A 17,410-nucleotide genomic window follows, 5' to 3' on the forward strand; every position below is an offset into this window, starting at 1 on the left:
GCGCATGCGCAGACATGATTTTTGGCACCGCGGAAGCGAGTCCCTGCACCGTGCCGGTTTAGCACCGCACGCAATGCGGCTTGTGGGCCACGAACTCTGTGGGCCGCTTCTGGCCCATGGGCCTTAGGTTGCTGACTCCTGCTATTGGCCCTGGTGATCTGGGAAGTTCATCAGGGGACTTCTGTCTAACAGCCTCAGGTGCAATGGTATTCCAGATTCAGGGCATGGAGCTGGCTGCTGAATACAGTATAGGGATACCAACAGGTGCCCCTGCAGCCTCCAACTCAGTGCCCCTCTGACTGCTAGATTCAGGGGTCCCAATAATTCCTGTGATGGGGATCAGAGCTATGCATGCCACTGGCCTGTCATGCAGTCTCAGGTGCACTGGGAAACACTATCATGCTGCCAATGTTCAAGTAAAATCCAGTCAGCTTCTGTACTTTAAATTGAAGATGGGGAGTAAGATCTTGTCCTTTGCCTCAGGAAGCAAGGGCTGCCTGTTCAAAACATTTTCAAAAAAATAATCAAAATTCAGCATCAAGGTAACTAAAATTGTGTATAATGCTCCCCCCCCACGTACAACAATCTGACTTGTGAAATATGTATAAATTATGCATATTAAGCACTTTCCTTAAATTGCAGTCCTGCTCTGCTAGGCACAGGAGATCTAAGCAGCAGGAGAACGCTGAAACATAACCCTCTGGAAATCCTGCTTAGTCACCATTCTGGCTTCTGAAATGTCACCTGTCAGAGTGTAGAGGCTAGGGCATACTCTCTGAACAGCTACCAACCCTAGGATGGTGAAATCAGTAAGAACTGTTCTCTTCATTGCTTAGATCACCTTGAGGAAGCCTGGCCCAGTCTTTATAACAGGGGTGAGGGAGTGTCAGCTGACCTGCTGTGGTCCTCTGCTGGTTATCCACTGTGCCTGACTTCTCTGTAGCTTCCTCACTTTGGGCAGGGACAGGTGGTGTTGCACATAATCTGTGGCTCATGTCCTGTGACCCTGACACCAGCACTCAAAGTGCTGTCTTCTAGCCATTTTTGCAACAGAGACCTAGGCAGGATGGTCACAGCTTTGCAAATAGTTTCTGGAATTGTTTTGGAGCTAGATACCTGCTTATATCCCAGTTGGCCATTGTGAGACCAGGAGGCTGGACTAGAGGGGCCCGAAAAATAGAAACCACCTATTATTTATTTCACATTTCTAACCAGCCCTTCATACCCAAAGGGGGAGCCAAGGGCAGTCACAAGAATAGAATAAGCAATTAAAAACGGCAGAAGAGACCTTCTGGGTCAGACCAAAGGCCCATCTAGTCCAGCCTCCTGGTCTCACAGTGGCCAAATAGATGCCTGCAGGGAGAACTTGAGCATTTGATTTGAAAATAAGGGATCAGCAGCCTCACCTGTCCCACAGACAGTCTCCGGGATATCTAACAATCCGGGATAGCAGCAGGAAACGGCGCTGGAATAAGGGAATTTCCCGCCAAAAAAAGGGAAGGTTGACAGCTATGAACTTGAGTGCAACAGAACTTTCCCCACCTGCAGTTCTCAGCAACTCTTATTCAGAGGCATATTTGCCTAGACAGTGGAGGAATAGGTATTGCAGACAGCAGTAAAAACAGCAGTATAAGGACCACAAACCTGAAGAAGAATAATAAACAGAAGATTGGAAACGGCTTCATTATTTCCACCATTGCCTTGGACCAAAAAGTGGGCCGAAATGGGAACGAAAGGACAGAGAAGCACGGTGCAATGTCTGGCTGTTAATCAGACGGTAAGGTGGTTAGTTGTGGGCCGGAGTCCTGCGCTGCAGTGCGTTGGACTAGATGCCCCTTAGGCATCTATATTATCGATTCTATAATATCAAGTGGAAAGCATCATATTAAGTAGGCGCCCCCGTCCTAGGCACTCGCGGGAGTCAATCCAACGGAGCTCAGCCGGGATTTACCGCAGAGTAAACCGAGTCGAGCTGTAACAACCCTGGCATAAGAGCCCGCTTAAAAAAAGCCCGCGTGAAATCCGCCCGCGGCCGACAGGCTCTCAGGGGCTGCAACTCGAGCAGAACTTTCGTAACAGCGGCGCGCGGCTGCCTCGCCTGAGGAGGAAGGGCGGGCTCTCCTCACCTGGCAGGTGAAGGAGCTCAGAGCCGAGAGTGCGCGCGCCTGCGGCGGAGGCAAGGCAACGCCGGCCAGGCGCGCGCTTTTGGCGCCCGGCCAGATTTGAGCGGGAATTTCGAGGCGGCCGCAAATCTCTGCGCGCCTCTCTTTCCTCCTCCTCGCGGGCGGCGTCTGGCGCTCGGGCAGAGTTGCGACACCAGGCGGGGCAAAGAGGCAGGCGGTGGCTTTCTCCGCCTCCCTATCTCCCGACGCCCCTTCCCGCTTTGCAAAGCGCCCCACAGAGCAGCCGGAGGAGCAAGTGGCAGCAGCCGCCGACCTCTCTCAGCCTGTAGGGGGCGTGGGAAATGGCCGTGGCCATTCCTGTCAGGGGCTGAGGAAGGGCGGCTTTCTGCCCGCTGCCTGGCGTCTGGTCTCTCTCTGCCCCCTTTCCTCACTTGCGCAGCCGGCGGCGAGAGGGGAAGATGGAGGGGCCCGAGAGCATGGGCTTCAGGCGGGTGGCCATCCGGAGGAAATCCAGCCCCAGCCTCAGCAGCAGCGCCTTGGTCTTCTCCCAGGCCGCCGCCGCCGCCGCTTCGCCTCTTTCCCACCCGGAGAGGAGGAGAGACGTTGCCAGGGAAGCGGCGCCAACAGCGGCAGCAGCAGGTACAACTCGGGCTTCACCTTTGGGCTCTGAGCCGGGACCTCCCTTCCCTTCTCTCTCCTTTCCTTCCTGCGCTTTGTTGGCTGTCCTGGCGTGGCCCGTCGCGCCCAGCAGCTTCGGGTCTAAGGTCGCGCCGAGGGAAAAGTAAAGTGCAGCAGGAGTTGGAAAGGCGTACTCTGCAAAACTGCAGCTGGGCTGTCTCCCCCCACACACCGGGGGAGACCCTGCGGCCAAACTTCCAGAAGTTGCTGCGGGGTAGCCCTCTCGCAGCAAAATAGACGATAGTATTGTACTATTGCAAATATACATGCACTCATAGATCAACATAAAGTTTAGACTTCAATATGTTGTAAGGTGTGGTGTCCCTGGCCAGAGGCAGAAATGCTTCTGAGTAATAGTCGTTGGAAAATGCAGGAGGGAAGAGATCTCTCTTGCAGGCTTCCCACAGGCATCTGGTCTGCCACTGTGAGAACAGGATGCTAGAGTAGATAAGACTATTGGCCTATATATATATATATATATACGAAAGCATATATATATATATATATATATATATATATATATATATATAGGACCAGCTGCATTTTACTGCAGAATCCCTTGCCGATACAGTGTTCCCAAACACACCCTCTCTCTTTGTATAAACTTGGCTGAATTCTTAAGTAAACTCGTTTACGATCATGTTCTGTGTCCTCCCCACTTTAGGTATGGAAAAAGAGGAGGGAGCTCCATGTTTTGTTTTTGTCTGATATTGGTGCCATTGCATGTTTGGGATGAAGTTTTGTGCAAGTATACTTTTAAAATTCTAAGGTGGTTTTAACTCTCGCCCACTGAAAGATGAAAGAAGTCTCTTATGCCAATTGCAAGTTTTTAATTTAAAGTGCTTACTTTTTCTAATTTGTGTGGAACACTTTTTTCTATCAAAATAGTGTGAAAATGTGTTATTGTCTATATGATTCTGTTTTGCAGTGTTAGTCCTATGCATGAAACTTTAAAGTTCTGTTTTCTTTCCTGGTAAAGAGGACTTCTTTGAAATAAAAATTCTCCATCCCTCTCACACCTTAGCAAACCTGCTTGTTTTCAGTGAGCAAACCATCTAGAACCAACAAAGATATCAGTGGATGATACCGGTACTTTCTGCACTCTAGGTAAATGAACATAATGGATGCAGAGATCCTCTGAGCAATCATAGGTTTCTATGCCAGGGTAGCCAACATGCTGACCTCCAGATGCTATGGACTACAACTCCCATCTTCTTCCACCATTGGCCATGCTGGCTGACACTGATGGGAGCTAGAATCCAACAATATTTGGAGGGCCACTGGTGAGCCACGTTCGCTGTACAGTGGTACCTCGGGTTACATATGCTTCAGGTTACAGACTCCGCCAGCCCAGAAATAGTACCTCGGGTTAAGAACTTTGTTTCAGGATGAGAACAGAAATTGTGCTCCGGCAGCGTGGCAGCAGCAGGAGGCCCCATTAGCTAAAGTGGTGCTTCAGGTTAAGAACTGTTTCAGGTTAAGAACAGACCTCCAGAACGAATTAAGTACTTAACCTGAGGTACCACTGTACAGTGAAAAGGTATTGCTCTACAGAAAGCTTTCCTTTGGGGAGGTGCTAATCTTGTAGAGTGCTGGCAAAAGCTTTGGTGAACAGTTGCTGGAAGTGGTTTTTGTGTATGCATGTTAAAGGAAGAAGCACTGTGCCCATTAAGGATAAGATACTTGCTGAGTAGACTGTAGCTTCTTTTTATCTACTTGTGAAAGGTAAACTAGACCTTTTAAAAAATCACTCAATTTAACTGCATGACATCAGTTCCATGTTGGATGAAAATAAACAAAATGGGCATGAGTGCAAATATTTGTTTCATGTAAGGCGTTTGGAAATATGTCAACTATTTAGGTTATTGCTAGGGGGCAGAGAATTTTCACGAAAGCAACAGTACTGCATCCAGAGTGCTGGATAGCTTAGAGCGTGGGGAACTATTCTGTTTGTGTATTTCCTGTTTAAACAGATGGTAATGCTGATTTATAGATTTTTATTTACAGCATCCCCTTTGTGGGTTGCTGCTTTGTTTTTGCCTAGTAAAGAGCTGTAAAAATTGGAATGACAAATATGTATACATTGAGAGAAAGGGAGTGTAATACGTACATTGGTAACACAAAGAATCCCCACCATGGGGTGAGCTCCCGTTGCTCTGTCCTAGCTCCTGCCAACATACCAATTTGAAAGCATACTGGTGCAAATAGATAAATAGGTACTGCTTGGCCTGAAAAGTGAGATGAGCGCCACACCCCAAGAGTCAGGACAGGTAAAAGAAAGTAATTATGTAGTGCATAGTTAAACTGGGAAACTTTGATGGCTTTAAAAGAGGACTGGGCAAATTCCTGGAGGACAGGGCTGGTGATACAGTGGTGCCTCGCAAGACGGAAATAATTTGTTCCGCGAGTCTTTTCGTCTTGCGATGTTTTTCGTCTTGCGAAGCACGGTCCGTCACAACTGCGCCTCTTCAAGCGGCTTTAAGAAAAAAGCGCAAGACTTTTTCGTCTTGCGAAGCAAGCCCATAGGGAAATTCGTCTAGCGAAGCAACGCAAAACTGAAAAACCCTTTCGTCTAGCGAGTTTTTCGTCTTGCGAGGCATTCGTCTTGCGGGGCACCACTGTAGTTACTAGCCATGATGGCTGCTCTCTGCTAAGAACTTGCAAGTATTGGAGGTGTGGAACATGAGGAAACATACTGCAAATGCAGTAGGGTAGAGCACTTTGGTTAATCACTACCATTAATGGGCTGCGCACAGAAAACCAGTTTCAAAGTACAAAAGTAGCAATACCAATTCCTGTTATAAACAAAATTGCTAGTACTTTTTAACAATGGGGGCCATAGCTCATTGGAGCAGATTTGCCTGAAATGCTGTTTCCCCTGTCCGCAGTGGATTCTCTCTATTGCCTATAAGCATCAGCTACTGCAGTGATACCCAGAAGGGAACCAGAAGACTATCTGTATTCAGTTCAGTGCTTCCTGCAGCATGGGAAAAAGCTGCAAGAAAAGCTGCAATTGTTCTTCATTTGTTGCTGTGTTTATCTAATGTTTCTTATTGTTGTTGCTATATCTATTTGTGAAAGCTTTCAGTAGACTAATTTGTTACTTCAGTAATGCAGTGCTGAGCTTGTTAATGTTTTATGATATGAAAGTTGGAAGCTCTAAACTAAGTACATAAACTGGTGTGAATTAACCTCCCCCTCCATCCCTCTCCGCCACTGCAGTGCCGAGAATAAATGCCTTTGGGCACAAGCTGTCCTGCTGGGAATGATTTGCTACTCACTGCTGTGCTCTTGACTGAAACACATTGATGAGTAATTTTGTTCTTGTATTGTTTAATGCAAAGAATGACTGAGCTGAATGTGGTGTATGTGTAAAATACATGGGAGTCCTTGATAATATTTTATAATAAAAAGCATCATGCAACAGAAAGAAATACATATATTCTATAGTCACATGCAATATATCATTGTGTTGTAGAGTTGGAAGGGGACCAAGAGGGTCAACCCCCTGCAATGCAGGAATCTTTTGCCCAACGTGGGACTTGGACACACAACCCTAGATTAACAGTCTCGTGCTCTGCCAGCTGAGTTACCCAAGCAGGATAAGTTATAAGAAAAATACTGTATCCTCCTTTGCACAGTTCTTCAGTTGGGTGCCTGAAGAGAAACAGAACATTGCAGCATGGACTTAATATATCTCATAAGGAAGTTCTGCATCATAAACAACTATGAAAAAGACTCTCTTCAAAGGTTGCAGCTTCTCCATGTTTTCTGGAGTCTATTTCCGCTCATACAGCTAAAAGTTCTAGTTTCTTACTTCCGATTTTGTGTTTTTGGAGAAGTTTTAATTTTCTGCTTTTATAATTTGAGCTATCAGCATTTACCCAAACAACTACTAAATTGACAAGTTCATATAATACCTACCAGGAAGAGTTGACCATTCAATAGTCCTATAACATACTGAGTGGTGCTTTTGCACTGGTCAGAAGATCAATCAATTATTGTTGTGGGGTCTAGTAAGATCTCTAAAAATATTTTGTGGAGCTGAAAGTAAATTACTGTCCAAATAGAGACTGAAAAGTCATTTAAAGCAAATTTCTGTAGATTTGGATTATCAGGTTCATAGGACACAATTCTGCCAATGTATGTTGTATTGATTTTGGTGTGGGATCATGCACTTATCTCTTTAAATGAACAGGGCTTATGGTTAATATTGGCAGAATTGTGACATATGGCTTGAGTCCAGACCTCTTGTAACCCTTGGCTTTAAAGGAATTTGCCTTATTTCAGAAAGGGAGATTGTTGTACAGAAGCTTCCTGCATATTTAGCTGATCATCTCCATCTTTTTACTATTCGCCCAACCACATTGAATTGGATGCATCTTTTTGTTGTTCATAGGGATAAGCATCCTTATTTGGAAGGGACTCCGAGGGTCATCTAGTCCAACTCCCTGCAATGCAGTAATCTCAGTGAGAACATATGTGACAGCTGGCTATCCAAACTCTGCTTAGAAACCTCCAAGGAAGGAGAGTCCACCACCTCTTGTGGCAGTCTGTTCCACTGAACAGCAATCACTGGCATTTGCAGTTGCAGAAGGAATGGCCATTCCAGAGTGGGTATAGACACCAATACTTCACTACTATACTACTACAGTATAATCAAATTGCTTCATGATTTCCTGCTACCATGATTTTTAGAAAGCAGTGACAAGTATTTGAGAGCTGTGGTCACAACTGTCTAGGAAGGTGTTGACTCCCAGCGACCCATTGCAGCTCCAGCAAGGCAGCTGATGGCATCAGCTACCATATTACTGATTAAAATCAATTGGCTTCATCCCATTTTGGGGTAGCAGACCACGTAAATTGGCACACATTTCTGCATGGACCAGAAGCCACCAGAATATTGAATGTTACCCAGTTAATGTTCTTTCTAGCAGTGGAGCTTTGAACTCCTCCACTGCTCACCAGTCCTGGGGAAGAAACGCCACATCTAATGCATGGCCTGTCCATGTATGGGTCCTTTGCTGTGTTGGGGCAGCCTCTTCAGTTATCTTGGTGACTCTGAAACACTGAGCTGCTGCAACCAGAGGGGCCACAGCATGAATGTTGATCTCCCAGCAGCCTGGGGCTCTACAGTGGTACCTCTGGTTACGTACTTAATTTTTTCCGGAGGTCTGTTCTTAACCTGAAACTGTTCTTAACCTGAAGCACCACTTTAGCTAATGGGGCCTCCCACTGCTGCCGCGCTGCCGGAGCACGATTTCTGTTCTCATCCTGAAGCAAAGTTCTTAACCCGAGGTACTATTTCTGGGTCAACAGAGTTTGTAACCTGAAGCGTACGTAACCTGAAGCGTATGTAACCCGAGGTGTCACTGTACTCCAAATCAGGGGCTTCAGTCTTCTTGGTACGGGTGCACTCTAGGCAGTGGGATAGGTATATTTGTCAGAATTGTCAACTTTCGGTGACGAGTGTGTGATTCTCATGCCTCTGTGCCTTGCAAAACATGCTGAAGTCTTCTGACAGGAATGAACTGTGTCTCTACTGAACAAATGCAAAGCGTTGATGCCCAGCAGCTAGGCAAGCTCACCTCTGATTCAGAAGCTTTTCCCCAGCATTGCAGAAACAGGCCTCTGTCAGTACTGAGAACAATGGAACAGTGATTCACTAGATTTGTTAGTGCTCCCAGCAGCTCCTTTATATTCAGTGCAGTGCATTCCTGGTTTATCTGTCCTTAGCTGCCTGGAGAGGCAGAGCTGTGAACATCCTGACCAGTTAAAGATCTGGATCCTGCTTCTATCTGAGATGGAAAGCTGTCTCTGAGCTACACCAGTTTACGCTTCAGATGGAAATTTGCATAAGTGAATGCTTCTCTACACACAAGTTTTTGCATGTATAAAATTAGCATGCTGGGCAGAACTTGGCTCATTGAATCAATAGTAGAGTTGGAAGGGAACACAAGGGTCATCTAGCCCAGCCCCCTGCAATGAAGGAATCTTTTGCCCAGTGTGGGGCTCAAACCCACAACTCTGAGATTAAGAGTCTTATGCTCTACCAACTGAGCTATCACAGACTCCTGGGGAGAGACAGCACACTGCTTGGAGTTTTTCCATGTTGTGGGCAGTTTTTCTTTTAAGTTGTGAGCCATGGCAAATTGCTTTTGAGGTTGTTGCTGCTTTTACAATCAGTTGGAATCTGAATTTTATTAACTAAATAAACACAGTACCTTCTGCAGCAGGGGTTCTAGTGTCATTTAATCAGGGTAAAGTGCCCTCCCTCTCCGGTTTCCCCCTCCTTTCTTTTTTAAGGATGGAAAAGTACAACAAAGATGGGTAGGTTGTGGGGGGTTTGTTTTGGTGACTGCTCTTCAGGGGCTTTGTCTGTTGCTCCAAGAATTATGGCAAGAGTTTCATAACACAGGGCAATTTCAATTAGTATAGGTTGGGAAATTGCCCAGTATTTTTGCATATGTTAGGAATGTTGCCCCATTAAACTTGGTAGATGGTGTACCAATGGTAGTGGAGGTTGATAAAGCTGGTCCTTGAGCATGAGATTTTTTTATGGGGGGGTTTGCAGCTTTTTGGTTTAAGAAAGATTCCTTTTGGAATTAAGTGAGACAAAAGGAACCTGTGTGGTGTAGACCTTGTTCCAGTCATGTTCTCTCAGCCTGGTGTGTGTGTGTGTGTGTGTGTGTGTGTGTGTGTGTGTGTGTGGTGTTGGAAATGGGGAAACCATGCCCTTCAGAGAAGGGTGGTTGATAACATTGTTTTCTTTCATCTTTAAGATACATTGAGAGAGGGTGAGATGGGGATTCCAGGAAGGCGGAAAAGCATGAGAGCGTTGTGAGAAGTTACATGCCACAAGTAAAAAGGGGAAAGCTGGGACTAAGAGAGAGAGGGATACACCAAAGAGGCATTTAAAAGAATTGTTTCAGGCTTTGTGGTCTGGTGCTGCAAACAGCACAAAGGCTGAGAGAAATAGAGCATTAAGTGGATTACAGCTGAAAGCAAGTAGAGAAAAGGGCACAGAAATAAAACTATCAAACAAGAGCAATGGAAAAGGCAAGAAAGGTTGAGCGGAGATTGGAAATCTTACCACTCCAATGGAACAAAGAACTAAATGTTGCTGTAATTGGCTGCTAAGCTGTATGAAACCATCCGCTGTTCTGGTCTTCTAAATTTACTGGGGTTTTTTTAGTACCTGAACCAACTCATTCCATGAGAGAGAAATACATTCCGGATAGAGTAGAAATATAATAGAATACCCCTTATTGCCAGAAGTATGACAGCACACTTCTAGAAGAGTAAAGGAGGTTTTCCCTCCATATTGTTGTGTTGTAGCAGGATCTGGGCAAACAGGTCTTCTGAGAAATTAACATAGCAAAGTGGATTGGACAGGGGAGAAACTATAAACAGCACAAATGTCTAGTCACTTGGTTCCCTTGAATAACATGTGCTAATTAAAATCAAGAAAATGTTCAACCCTGCTTCTTGCAGGTGTCATTTTCTCCTGAATTTAGTACAATTAACCTCAATTATCAAATGAGTCTTGTATGTGTATTGCATGAGAGATAGTAAGATATAATTATGTTAGTATTAACTTTTTAAAATGCATATCTTTTTAAAAAACACTATACAGTTTATGCTTGTGGAGAAAAAATGTATGGTATTTTCGGTTTAGTTGAAGTGAACAAGGTGGTGGCATTCTGTGGTATATCAGGCTTCAAGCTCAGTCATGCTTGTATTTAGGCTCCATATTAACAGAGATTCATTAGCATTTCTGCGATGAGGATAACCTGTCTAACTTGTCTGAATGCTTAAAAAACCACAGAATTATTTATGCTGCAGCATGTGGCATTTTTAAAGGTCTGAAGTAAATGGACCTTGTGATGCAGTACTTTACGGATTTTGTCAATATGAAGTAACGTGAGAAAGATCTTAGCAGATAATTAGATCAAGATTTGACTGATGATATTTGGCTGCCCATCTGTGGGTACAAGTCAGACATTTCAAGAGAAATCTAATAGAAACAATTTATCTTCAGATTTATTGACCTTTGGTGTGCAGAGCATGACTTGTGAAACGGCTGAAGAGTAGTCATTACCTGTTGCAAACACATGCAGAGATTTTGGTAGCAAAAATAACAAAGTTTTGATTTGTAAGAAATACAAAACTTGGATAGAAAAGCCATATAAAACATTCCTGTAGCTTATCACTCTCACCACTACAACTTCCCTGCAAATGTAGGAACATCTATCATTGATAGAGCTCCCTTTCCATTTAAGACTGTCCACTTGCAGACACACCACTTGATAAAAGAGGGAATGATTTTAAAAGCGATAGTTCCAAGTAATAGGTAACAGAGAGCTCAGAAGTTCCCCATAGATTCTAAAGTCACTTCCTGCTTTCTCCATCATCAGTCTTTGTTAAACAGCCCTTTGTCAGACTTTTTATTGCTTGTTTGTAATAAATTAAGTTCGTTACACCCCCTCCATCTGCTACGTAATCCAAGTACTATTTAGATTAGTTATCTCAGGAACATGTGATTTGTGTGTTCCGGGTGTGCATTTCCCCTTTGTTGAATGTAACAGTAAAGGGCAGGCAGTTAGCCTTCACCTTGGAGCAAAGGACCAGTATCTGCCTGCTACATGCAGCAAAGAGGTGTGCAAATGGAAAACCTACTTCTACAGCTGAGCCTACGAAAGGTATGATTTCCTTAACTTGTGCCACTAAGCTAGGGTGCCCCCAAGTAGCATGCAAAGTTGTGATTTAGGGCTGTGGGGAGTGCTATTTGCCTTTCTAGCTTGATATAAGGCATGGGTAGGCAAACTAAGGCCAGGGGCCAGATCCTTCTAAATCCCATGGATGGTCCGGCAATCAGCGTGTTTTTACATGAGTACAATGTGTGCTTTTATTTAAAATGCATCTCTGGGTTATTTGTGGGGCATAGGAATTCATCCCCCCCCCAAAATATAGTCAGCCCCCCCCACAAGGTCTGAGGGACATTGGCCTGGCCCCCTGCTGAAAAAGTTTGCTGGCCCCTGATATAAGGAATAGTCTCTGAACTCCTGAGCATTTCAGCATTGCTTATTTTTCATGAGATGGCAGGTTCTAGCCCTTGAGACCATGGAGAAGTTTCTGATGGCTGCTGACTTAGGTAGCTTTAAAAGAGGCCTGGACAAATTAATGGATGAAAGGACTATTGATGGCTACTAACTATGATGGAAACGTTATGGAAAAATTTGTTTTGATATCTCAAAACATTTCTGATCCATATTATGTGTTTGAGTTTTGTGTTTGAATGTTTATTGTCACTGAGCACGGTATTATGGTAGCCTCTAGCCCTGAGTAACTGCAAACAGACCGAGAACAGAAACACACAGTAAAAACAAATCCAAGGGTGTTGCAAAGATAAGCAAGGTCAGAGAGAGAGATTAAGAATAGGTCCATACAGTTCACATCCCTGAAAATCACTTTTTTAGTACACAGGTTGTTAGAAATGAAACAGCAGTCTCCCAAAGCATTAATGTATACTTTTCCTCTTAGGGTTGTATACAGATTTGTTTGAGAGATTACAGATTTTTAGGAATCAAGCAAATTGCTCCAATAGTGTTATACAGATACAACTGGCTGCCAAAATAAATTATGTTCTTCCTGTTAGCCTGTGAAGTGCTACTTTTGTGCTAATGCTAAGAAGCTGCTTTTCTTGGCATCTCTAGTTTCTGAAAGGGTAAACTAAATTGGATAGAAATAATGTGCTCTTGTTTACTTTTTAAAAGTTCTGTATTTTCTAGATTTATTTTAGAAATTGATGGTGTTAAAACATACTTTCAGTGCATTCTTTCTGCTTTGGTAGAAGGACAGAACTCCAACTCTGGTCTCCGGGGTTATTCTGCACACATGTAAGTGGATAATATATTCAGGTTTATGTAAATTTATTCCATGTAGAATGCTCCAGCTACCGCACAATTGCGCTCATTTCACATGATAGCAAGGTTATGCTTAAAATTCTACAAGGCAGGCTTAAACAGTATGTGGACCGAGAACTCCCAGAAGTGCAAGCTGGATTTCGAAGGGGCAGAGGAGCCAGAGACCAAATTGCAAACATGTGCTGGATTATGGAGAAAGCTAAAGAGTTCCAGAAAAACATCTACTTCTGCTTCATTGACTACGCAAAAGCCTTTGACTGTGTCGACCACAGCAAACTATGACAAGCTCTTAAAGAAATGGGAGTGCCTGATCACCTCATTTGTCTCCTGAGAAATCTCTATGTGGGACAAGAAGCTACAGTTAGAACTGGATATGGAACAACTGATTGGTTCAAAATTGGGAAAGGAGTACGACAAGGCTGTATATTGTCTCCCTGCTTATTTAACTTATACACAGAATTCATCATGCGAAAGGCTAGACTGGTTGAATCCCAAGACGGAATTAAGATTACTGGAAGAAATATCAACAACCTCAGATATGCAGATGACACAACCTTGATGGCAGAAAATGAGGTGGAATTAAATAACCTTTTAATAAGGGTGAAAGAGGAGAGCGCAAAATATGGTCTAAAGCTCAATATCAAAAAAACTAAGATCATGGCCACTGGTCCCATAACCTGACAAATCAAAAGGGAAGAAATGGAGGCAGTGAGAGATTTTACTTTCTTGGGCTCCATGATCACTGCAGATGGTTACAGCAGTCACGAAATTAAAAGATGCCTGCTTCTTGGGAGAAAAGCAATAACAAACCTAGACAGCATCTTAAAAAGCAGAGACATCACCTTGCCAACAAAGGTCCATATAGTAAAAACTATGGTTTTCCCAGTAGTGATGTATGGAAGTGAGAGCTGGACCATAAAGAAGGCTGATCGCTGAAGAATTGATGCTTTTGAATTATGGTGCTGGAGGAGACTCTTGAGAGTCCCATGGAATCACCTATCCATTCTTAAGGAAATCAGCCCAACAGATCCTGAAGCTGAGGCTCCAATACTTTGGCCACCTCATGAGAAGAGAAGACTCTCTGGGAAAGACCCTGATGTTGGGAAAGACTGAGGGCACAAGGAGAAGGGGATGACAGAGGACGAGATGGTTGGACAGTGTTCTCAAAGCTACCAGCATGTGTTTGACCAAACTGCGGGAGGCAGTGGAAGACAGGAGTGCCTGGCGTGCTCTTGTCCATGGGGTCACAAAGAGTTGGACACGACTAAACAACAACAAATTCCTGCTTAGTAATAAATGTATTTAATAGGGGTATATTATACTGAAAGCTGATGGCATTTGTTTTTGTACCTGAGTATTATAAGTAATTCTGTGCTGTGTGGAGCCACCCACTACCAATATTATATATTGGTATTATATATTTATAATATTAAATACTATATATTTATAATATTACCCCACTCACTACAAACTCGCCTTACTTGTCCACCAGTTTTCACAAACCATTGCTGCATTTGTAAAACTACTCCTGGTGGATGATATCTTGGGAAGTGCCAGATTAAAAAATTAGTCAGAGTGAAGATTTTACCTGTTTTAACTAAATTCTAGGATTCAATATTTACATGTTTGATTCTTGCCTTAAAGTGCAAAGCTGTGCTGTTGCTTTTGAGTGTGAGTAATAATCTGCAGTGCAGAAAAGTCTAAAATCCACATGAATGTGAAATAATGGAATTCTGTGTCTAGATTCGGATATGGAATTTAGTAGTTAAGTGCCTGTGAAATCTCATAGTGAATTATGGGTTATTTCTTACTGCTTTTCCCTGACTCAAGCTCTCTCCCATCTTACCTGTTGCCTCCCTCTGACCTTGAGGAGGCTTCATGGCTGCAGTAGGTGCCCAGAGCAGCTTCAGAGGAGAGTCTCTGAATACCTGGTTGCTTCATATCTTTCAGTGCAGGCAAGTGCACATTTAAAAATAAATTCACTTTCAACTAAAAATTACCTAAGCAGCAGAAAGAAAATTAAATTCCACCAGAAATAGGAAAGTAGGATTAATATACCATATATCTCCTGTTGAGCAGATGCTTTATCATTTATTACCTCACCTTCCTGTTTAAACCTTATCAAAGATACTTAAGGGGATATCTTTGTTATCATTATCTTTGTGCGAGTAACCTTGTGGAAACTTGAGGTCTTTCTCCAGGCATTGCCCTAACGTAATTAATAGCTGAATTCTATGCATGTTGGCTTCGGAAGTTCTACTCTGTTTCAGTGGAGCTCAACTCCCACGCTAAGTGTGCATGCGACTGCATAATAGCTCTCCCACATGCTATTGCAAACTGCAGAGTAATATTTTGTCATTGTGCCCTGAATCATCATCTCGATTCCCTCTCTCTTCTATGCCCTATGAATAATTATAATGAATTTGAATGTCGGCTCACTCAAGCTCTTTTTTTTTTTAGTTGATCCTAATTTCTCTGCCACGAGAATGTTTTTCATTTCTCCCCTAATAAGCCAACATAGGTACTTGCAGTTTACATCTTTTTGTAAACTGAAAGTTGGCATTACTTGTTTAGGTATAGCTTTTAAAAGTTTCACTGCATATCAGATAGCTGGTAGTTACTACAAAACTTGCAAAGCTACTTCTGTTTTTCTGAAGATATCCTGATAGGCTTATGTAAAAGGCTCAGGTAGAAGGTGGGGATTTTTTCCCTTCTAAATTATTGGCTTTAAAAAATATTTATTTCTCAGTGTATGATAGATGCCTGTAAATGAACTGCTCTGGTGACTTGTAATTGTGTGTCGTTAGTGACCATACTTTTCCATGTATAACACGCCCCCATGTATAAGACACCCCCTATTTTTGGGGACTAAAAATAAATGGGGGGAGATTGCCCAGAGTTCTTGAGCTTTTTTTGCGGAGGATTGCACAGTTACTGAGCTGCAGTACTTGTGTTGCTTCTGAGTAGCCATACACATAATTGTTCTCTAACTCTTGAAGATACTCCCATTTCTCTGTTGTTGTTGTTGTTGTTGTTGTTGTTCTTGTTCTTGTTCTTGTTCTTGTTCTTGTTGCTGCTCTTCTTCTTCTTCTTCTTCTTCTTCTTCTTCTTCTTCTTCTTCTTCTTCTTCTTCTTCTTCTTCTTCTTCTTGCTGTTTGAGTGAATAAAATTTGCTTGGATTAGAGAGAACCCCCTCTATCAGTTATTCTGGTAGTTTTATTTCCATAGGAAGGGAAGAAGTTTAGCATGAAATAAAAAATAAAGGACATGACTACCCTTCTGCAAGTGTGTCTCACCCCTCACCCTTCTTTTCTTAAGATTCTGAAAGGCAAGAAAAAAGGCCTATGTACCAAATCTAACTCCTGGGGCACAAATCTTCATTCTTGATCTGAACAAGAACATAGAATTGTAGAGTTGGATGGAATAAACCAGGGGTTGGCAAGGTTTACCTTGCCTGGACTGGTTCACTTCAGCAGATATCCCTCCGTGGGTGGCATCGTGCATGCGCGATTTCCGGCATCTGCATCTGGAGAGAGGCGATTTCCCCAGTTTATTGGGGGCTGAGCCAATAGTGACATTCCATATATATTGCTCTGCTAAATTATCACATTGGGATGAATTTTCATTCATCTTTCTTGCCTATAAGCCTTAGAAGGAGATATTAAATTCCAATAGTGATTCGGCGTCTTTTCTTCTGTCCCTCAAATCACCTGGAAACTGACCAAAAGATAAATACAGTGGTACCTCGGGTTACAGACGCTTCAGGTTACAGACACCGCTAACCCAGAAATAGTACCTCGGGTTAAGAACTTTGTTTCAGGATGAGAACAGAAACCGTGCGGCGGTGGTGGCGGCGGCGGCAGCAGCATCAGCAGGAAGCCCCATTAGCTAAAGTGGTACCTCAGGTTAAGAACGGACCTCCGGAACAAATTAAGTTCTTAACCTGAGGTACCACTGTAGTCATGTTGGTCTCCTGCTGTTAAAACAGTAGGAGTCTAGCATCTGATGAACTGAACTCTAGTCTACAAAAGCACATACCACAATATGTTTAGTCTTTAAGATGCCGCAAGACTGTCCTGTACAGTGTTGAATCAATTTTCTTCAGCAGCTGATCGTTTCTAAGAAAACAATTTACCCATAGACTCTTCAGCAACATTCCCAAAAGATGAACACTGAGTTTATTTAACGAGTGTCCATTGATTTTCTTCCCTCATGGCTAAAATATGTAATTTGTGAGTAGGTGGTTTCATCTCAAATATACTTTGAAGAATGTTACTAATATGAGGTTGCTAGGCAGCTTCCTGCTTTCTAACAAAAGTCTGCTTAAATGCAGTGGCAAAGGGATTTGAAATAACTGATAAATTTGTTGCACCATACCCAATTAATTTTTACTTTGGAGCTCATCTGTTCAAATGAAAATTCATTTCAAAATGGCAAAGAGTCAAATTTTTGCATACATCGGTTTAGATTGAATACAGCTAATATATTTGTGTATAGCTAAGTGGCTTATGTACAGGGTTTGATCTCTAGGATATTCTTAATCATTTTAAAAATTCAAGGCCAATCTTAGTTTCCTATCATCCGTATATTAAATGAATTTTAGGGGTGAGTAGAAGAACTCTACTACTCTTCAGGTCTCAAGTGGCCATATGTTTAAGGTGACAAAATTCATGAAACTTTGAT

General features: G+C 43.0%; 1 protein-coding gene across 4 annotated transcripts in view; it reads left to right on the forward strand.

Annotated features, from left to right (window-relative positions):
• The first annotated feature begins 2,233 nt into the window (after positions 1 to 2,233).
• The window catches only part of FGD4 (FYVE, RhoGEF and PH domain containing 4), a 104,025-nt gene continuing 88,848 nt past the window's right edge, over positions 2,234 to 17,410 (forward strand). Inside the window, exon 1 of one of the 4 annotated variants that reach the window (XM_083461954.1) lies at positions 2,234 to 2,762. In XM_083461954.1, coding sequence (XP_083318080.1) covers positions 2,582 to 2,762 — 181 coding nt within the window. In that variant the 5' untranslated portion in view covers positions 2,234 to 2,581. Of the gene's footprint in view, positions 2,763 to 11,406; positions 11,504 to 17,410 lie in introns of those variants that run through there. The other 3 variants (XM_083461958.1, XM_083461965.1, XM_083461963.1) reach the window with 3 other exon arrangements.

The sequence above is a fragment of the Podarcis liolepis genome (assembly GCF_965112155.1).
Source record: "Podarcis liolepis genome assembly, chromosome: 10".
Taxonomy (NCBI): Eukaryota; Metazoa; Chordata; class Lepidosauria; order Squamata; family Lacertidae; genus Podarcis; species Podarcis liolepis.